The sequence below is a fragment of the Clytia hemisphaerica genome, unplaced genomic scaffold, assembly GCF_902728285.1.
Source record: "Clytia hemisphaerica strain Z4C2 unplaced genomic scaffold, Clytia hemisphaerica genome assembly, whole genome shotgun sequence".
NCBI classification, from domain to species: domain Eukaryota; kingdom Metazoa; phylum Cnidaria; class Hydrozoa; order Leptothecata; family Clytiidae; genus Clytia; species Clytia hemisphaerica.
The window spans coordinates 2,018,750-2,026,378 of record NW_027103968.1 but is presented as its reverse complement, the minus strand read 5'-3'; the positions used below and the strand labels follow the sequence as shown (position 1 = coordinate 2,026,378).

The 7,629-nt window shown below is 41.1% G+C and overlaps 1 protein-coding gene across 1 annotated transcript; it reads left to right on the top strand.

Moving 5' to 3' along the window:
• The first annotated feature begins 4,627 nt into the window (after positions 1 to 4,627).
• On the top strand, positions 4,628 to 7,357 carry LOC136810561 (zinc finger MYM-type protein 1-like). The gene has a single exon (XM_067067124.1). The coding sequence runs from the start codon at positions 4,628 to 4,630 to the stop codon at positions 7,355 to 7,357; it is 2,730 nt and encodes a 909-aa protein (XP_066923225.1).
• The last annotated feature ends 272 nt before the right edge of the window (positions 7,358 to 7,629 follow it).

Sequence of the window (7,629 nt, the reverse complement as noted above, 5' to 3'; positions counted from 1 at the left end):
GTTACTCGTTTTACGTGAGAAAATTGGAAACCTGAGTACTTTGTGATAGATTATAAGTCTTTAAACGACGTTTCAATGTCATGTCACTCATATCAATACCATGGTAAATCCTCAACATGAGGACGATTTGCTTATATTTCGACAAGCCCCCGTTAAAATAATGCTCGATTATTTCACGTTCATCAGTTACATCTTGCCTTAATCTCCTCTGACGACAATAGGTTTTGGTTCCACAATGAGAACAAAATACTGCCCCATCTTCATCTAACACCCGTCCACATTCAGTACAATAAACCATTTTGTATGTTTAAAGCCTTCCTACTTTATGCTGCACTCAAAACCTAAATAATGAGAGCAAAAAAACATGGGAAAGAAAAACGCGCTTTTGAAAAAAAACGCGCTGTTGAAAAAAAAGCGCTGTCCTCTCTCGCCCACCGTAGAAACTCGAGACCTGGTTTGCACACTTTTTTATAAGAGTGTTTTTATTGGTAATGCTAATGGTGAACATTCATATAGAAATGCAGCTAAATAAGGATGACAGACTGTACACTATGCTCTTACAGATTATTTTTTTGTTTAAGTAAAGCAGTAATTTTTTATTGGTACCTATGTAAACTAGGAATGAAATTATGAAATTATATATTTTCATTGCAATGTTAAGAATTCATTGAAATGATAAGTCATAGACATATTTTCTGTTTATAAAAATGTTGAATAAAACATAATAAAAGTAATATAGAGAAAACTGTGACTATGCTTGTCTAGTTTTTGTGAAAATATTTGTCTTCGGAAAAAACTAAGTAGATTAAGATTGAAAGTAAGGGGATTTTATAGACCAACAAGATAGCTGGAAAAGAAAGAAAGAAAAATAAAATTTTATAAGTTGGGGTCGAAAGTGAGATACGGAAAAATAAACATTACGTCATACGTCATAGATCGCCTTTTTGCTTAACCACTTTTTTTTCTATGCCATGAAACTTTAGGAATCAGGCTAAAACACCTCGGATCCAGTCTAAAAACTCACGTAATAGATTCCGTACGTAATAGATAGCTTCTTGCTTAACCTCGCTATTGCCCCTTTAAGAAAACTCCACAGCTGCTATCAGGTTTCTTTGAGGCGGCTGCTAGGGAACGGAACGCCAAACCGGGTTCTAGGCCGACTTTTCTACCTTTTCTTTTCTGCTGTACTTAACTGTATGTAAGGTCAAAAAACACGAGTTACAAGAAACACGAATTACGTTAAATGTGACGTCATCAATGGGAAATTATGACGTCACAAGTAGATAATTTAACTCGTCAATTTATGGTGCACCTTAAACTGACGAGTTAATTAACTCGTCAATTTATGGTGCACCTTAATCTTACAAGTTAATCAACTCGTCAATTTATGGTGCACCTTAAATTGACGAGTTAAATTTTCGTGAAGTTGAAACCAAGTTGGTCAAAAATTCTAAAATGGTGGTTGAATTATTGGTAATTTTCTCTCATATTCTATAGTCTTTAACTGAGACCGAAGTTGACAAAAAGTATTTACTTAGGCTGGCTCAAATGCTAAGGGACGGGCATATGTATAGAGTTTTGTTTCCTGTAGAGATTTAAAAATAAAATTACGAATTTTGAAGCTTAAAAAGAAAAATGTTATTTTTACTGATTTTTGGTCGACTTTAAATCTGGATCTAAGTGCCCATCTCCATTCCCCCATAAAAAAACGGTAACTTTGTGGACAAAAGTCATTCGTTGATTACTTTTTAGTGATTTTATTGTAATTTTTAGAATGTTTGGATCTAAAATATACCAGGATAAAACTATAAAATATGAAGGGAACAATGATGCCATTAACCATGGCTAATGGACAACGGTCCAAGACAGTTCATGTTTCTGGGGGTAGCATCATACAGTTCATAAGAATACTAATGGGCATTTCATAATGTCTCATACAGTTGATTACTCTCCATCCCCCTCCAGTTCGACGAAGGCGAATTAAACCCATTTACCAGATTCAGGTTCATAATTCATGGGGGGTCCTCTGACACGAGTTGGACGAGAAGGCGTTTCATCAGCTTGAGGAGATGACACGTCGTTCAGCTGATCCCATCCCGTTTGGCTGGGGGGAATTGTCGGGGCTGGTACAGTCTCGATCACCGCAGGTTCTTTGGCATCTTCAGTGATGGGGTCATCATGGTAGTTGGTTGGCTCAGCAGATCTGGACGATTGTGTTGGTATTGATGGACGCGGTGTGGCGGAAGGTGATGGCGCTGGAGCTAGCAACGGTGGAGGAGCTGGCATCGATGGTGGGGTTGTCTTGCAACTCGAACCCTGATCGACCGGCGAAAATTGACGAAGGTGCTTACGATTTCGCCTTGTGAGCCGGCCAGATCCATCAACCTTTAGGGTGTAGCTCTCGAATCCGTGAACTTCGACAACTGTTCCAGAGCGGTCCCAACGTTTGGGGTAGTTGCCTGATTGATTCTGGATGTAGCAACGATTGCCGAGTTGGAGTGATGGAAGTTTGCGAGTCTTTTCGTCCAGTTTATCGATCGAATGAAAGAATCGTTCCTTCATAGCTGATTCCTTCTGTGCCCATGCATCCCGCCACTAGGGACGAATGTGCTGGTTGTTGAACTTAACAAGACGAGAAGGCAAAGGCATCTCTGATTGGTCTGCCGAAGACAATTTGGGCTGGAGAGATGTTGCAATCTGGGTCTGGCGTGTTTCTCATCTGCATCATAGCGCGTAGAAACTTGTCTGTGTCGAGTGATCCTGAGGGACCTGTGTTGGCCCGAAGGAGACGCTTGGTAGATTTAACTGCTACTACGGCACGTCCGTTTGATTGAGGGAAGTAGGCAGAAGACAATCTGTGAGATACACCCCAGCGTTTGAAGAATTCCGCAGTAGCAGAGGCGATAAACTCAGGTCCACCGTCGCTGGTGATTTCTTCGGGAACTCCAAATCGAGAGAAGTAGTTTCTTAGGCACGATATCAGACCAGCAGCGCCTGATTGCGGTGAGCCATGCGGGGAGGTGAAAACGTCGCACCACGCAGACAAACGATCTCCAACGACGAGGTAATGTTGGCCCGCACTTTGGAAGAAGTCAGCAAACACCTTCTCGAACGGTGTTGATGGTGGTGGAGAAGGCACGACAGTTGAAGCTGGTTGTGATGGGGTGTTGACGATGCATTCCCGACAATTCTTTCTCGTTCGTTCAATGTCAGCTGTCATTCCTGGCCAGAACACGATTGCACGAGCGCGAGATCCCATCATTGTTACACCTTGGTGGGCAGCGTGAAGTGCGTCGAGGACAGCAGGGCGAAGGGAGGATGGGATGACAGCACGATCATTGTAAATGACTACGCCATCTGACACGCGGAGACTTTCGCGGTATTGCCAAAATTGTGAGATGGTAGGAGAATCGCGTCACTCTGGTGGGAATCCGTCATGGATGGCTTCAATCAGGGACCGCATGGCATTGTCTTTCTGGGTCTCCTCGACAAGTTGATCCCAGGTGATGGAGGCGACTGTATCGGTTTGGCGTTGAATGGCAGCAAGAACCAACGATTCAGTTAGGTCTTCTTGGTCGTCTGATGGGGATGGGTAGCGGGATGTTGCGTCACAAGCTGGGTTGGTTTTTCCCGGAAGATGGATGATTTTGAAATACCAGGGAAGTGTTCTTTGTTTCAAAGGAGTCTAGTGTTCCTGATCTCGTCAAGCCTCTTGTCACCATATATCTTCACGAGAAGTTTGTGGTCGGTAATGACTGTCAAGTCGGGACATCCGAGGGTGAAGAATTTGGATTGCTCAAGACCCCACGTTATGGCAAGGCCTCCCCTTCAATTGCGACATAATGTTTCTCAGCCGTGGAGAGAAATCTTGAACTCGCGAGTGTGATACGCCAGCCACTGGGACAACAGTCGGGATCGGTGACCCGACAAGAACAGTGTTTCTGCAGCAGGAGGTATCCAATTCCTTTCTTTGACCAGTCTGTTCGGAGACCAGTGGGGCGTCCAAGGTCAAATATTTCAACACCCTCTTTGATTGCATCGATAATTGCTTCTTTGGACAATTTGAAGGCTGTGTCAAGCCCGTCATCAGTGGCGTTGTGGCAGGGGGGGCCGGGGGGGCCATGGCCCCCCCAGCGGAGCTTTTTCAAGGGGGCGCCGAAGAACCAGGGGCGCCAAAATCAATAAACGAGACTAGGACAAAATAACCTTTATTTCTTTTTTCAAAACCTTTGAGCCCTTAGCTTGCTAGCTAGCGCCCCATAGAATTCAGAACCAGCAAATAATGATCAATGTTTCTCATAAAAAGAAACTTCGTACCTATTTTTATTATGTAGGAAAATAGTTTACAGAAGAAAAAACCTATCAATAGAAAAAAAGCAAAGGTTTGTACATTACGGTCCGCAACCCATATATTTAAGTGTAATAGACAATAGTGTATGTGAGTTTTACTTCTTGAAAAAAGAATTATTCAAAGTTTTCAAAATGTGAAAAAGATTAAGTGGTTTGTGTGTTGTAAGAGTGAAAGAACATTTAAATCGCAAAATGAGTGACAAAAAAAAAAAGTGGTGCGGAAAATCGAAAATACAAGAAAAGAAGACTAGAAGAAGAGTCAGCTCTAAGAAATAGTATGGCGAAATTCCTGAATTCTTCCAAAGAGCGTACACCGGTTGACCATGAAAAATCCTCTTCGATGAATCAATCTGTCCCTTCTGACAATTTCAACAATAGTCTGGAAATTGATGTTAACGAAATGCCAAGTGATAATCAAGTTCAAAGCGCCAGTAGTTGTGGTTACCACGAGATCGATGATGAGGGGAATACAAGTCGTAGTTGTGAAACGCAAAACGAATTGAACGAAATAACATTTGAAGTAACAAGCGACGAAGAAACAGATGAGGAACCTCCATTTCAATTGCCATTGCACCAGGACTTTGATATTTCGACAATAGTTGACAAAGCATTGAGCCACGCCGAGAAAACAGACATACTGAATCGGCCCCTCTGCCAGCCATCGAAAGAAATCTTATTCGAAAGGAAGAAAACAATTGGTAACCGTGCTCGTTGTTGTTCTGAGGGTATCTTTCGTCGGCAAGATGGTAGCCATCGATCATGGCTTACCTATTCCCTCGAGCTTGACTCGCTATTTTGCGTTCCTTGCATGCTTTTTTCAGATTCGGTCTTGAGAAAGGAGCATCAACGATTTAACCAGGGCAACGCATTTGTGAAAACAGGATTTTCTAATTGGAAGAAGCAATTTGAGTACGTTAAACAACACGAAGAATCACAAACACACATAAACGCAAAAATATCACATGTAATGTTTTTGCAAAATATGACTTTAAATGAGATTTTGGTGTCGCAAGAAGAACTTCAGGAGAAAGAGAGAAAGAAAAACGTTGAATCGAACCGAAAGATAATGCAACGAATCATTGATACGATCTTGCTTCTGGGAAAACAAGAGTTGGGTTTTCGCGGTCATCGGGAATCTTTAGCAAGCGATCCATCTGTAAATACTGGTAATTTTCTTGAACTACTTAAATATTTATCTGTGTACGATGACGTAATTGCTGCCCATCTTGAAAAAGTCGAGCAGGAACACCAACGACTAGAAAGAAAGAAGGAAGGAACCGAAAAAGGTGACAAAGCAAGAAAATTGGGCAGAGGCTCTAAGGTAACCTTTTTGAGCAATGACACACAAAACAAACTGATAGATATTATAAGTCAAGAAATAGTAAGAGAGATCGTTGACCTAATCCAAGATAGCGCTGCATGGGCCATTATCGCAGATACCACCCCTGATGTGGAAAAACATGAACAGTTAAGTCTATGCGTTAGAGTTGTAGAAAAGTCAGGTGATGTTAGTGAACATTTATTGTTTTGTATACGAGCTGTAGCTACGACAGCAGAACAACTACTTCAACATATCACAAAAAAATTGGAAAAACTAAATGTTTCGTACGATAATTTGGTTGCGCAAACTTATGATGGTGCATCAAACATGGCAGGAAAATATAACGGCCTGCAGGCAAAGCTTAAAGAGGTTGCCGGAGAACATGTCATTTATATACATTGCTATGCTCATACTCTCAATTTAGTTCTTGGAGACACTGCTTGCACGTCTACAGATATCGCAAAACTATTTTCAAAGTTGCAATCTTTGTACAAATTAGTGTCTAAGAGTCAACCCATCCATCAGCTATTCGAAGAGTGCCAAACAGAATTGAATTTCTCCATTCGGACTTTGAAACGAATAAACACCGTTAGATGGAGCTCAAGAGAATATGCTCTTGAGGTTTTTTTAGATCGCTATGATGCTGTACTTCTCATGTTGAATAGAATTTCGGAAAGTACATCGTATAATGCCGACAAACGTGAAACAGCTGGTGGACTATCTGAAACGTTTTTTACAAAGCAATTTGTCGCCACTGCAATTCTTTTTCGTGAAATATTTGCAATTACCGGTCCTCTCAGCCGAACATTGCAGCGTGTCAACATTGATTTTGATAAGGCATTGTGTCTCTTAGAAAGTGCACAGAAGGATTTGACGAAGCTCCGTGAGAATCCTCAAGGGATTCTTGACGCGGTTGAGAAAGAATTGCCGAACATAGAATGGAAGGAAGAGAGAATCCGGAAACGAAGGAGATTTAGTGACGAAGAATCTGAAGATCAGCCGCCAGCCAATGTAGAGGAAAAGTGGAGACGCGAAGTCTTCATTATAGCCTTGGATTGTGTCGAGAATGGCATTACGCATCGTTTCGAAAACAATAAGCACGTTTTAGAAACATTTGCTATATTGTCGCCAAAAGGATTTCCCACTTTTCGAAAGGAATATCCGACAACTACTGCTGTTAAGGAGAAAATTCAAAAGTTTTGTGAAAACTATAACATCGACCCATCCCGTTGTGCAGCTGAACTTTTCAGTTTTGCTAGTGCGTTCGAACATTTTAATTTAGATTTGTTTAAAAAGCCATCATCAAAAGCATGCCCAAATGCGACTGAAGAAATAATTGAACCCGATTCTGAAGATGACGAACTTAAAGTGACCGATAAAAGCATTGCTGATTGTTTGTCAATCCTAACAGACCAAAGATACCGATTAATTGATGCCTACCCCACTTTAGTACGTGCCTATTCAATCGCTATGGCGATACCGATAACATCATGCTCAGCGGAACGTTCCTTTTCCACCTTAAAACGAGTGAAAACCAGGTTGCGGGCCTCTATGTTACAGGACAGACTGGAAGGTTTGATGCTGATGTCAATTGAAAGAAGTATTTTAATGAAACTTGATCATGGAAAATTAATTGACTTGCTTGGTGAAAGTTCTTCTTTGATGAGGAGGAAGTTACTTTTGTAATTTATCGAGTTGTTGATTTTTTATAAACTTTTTCTTAGATCATCTCTCTAGATGCGATAAAATTTACTCCGATAATTGGTTTATTTTACTTTATGTTTTATTCGAATAACCTTTCTCGTTTTATTTGAGTTTTAACTGGTCTGCAATCAAAATTAATGCATCATTTGGGAAAAAACACCATATCAGAAAAAATTGGGGGGGGGCGCCATATTCCAAATATATGGGCGCCATTTAAAAAAATTGGCTTTGGCCCCTGCAGAAAGATTTTCCCA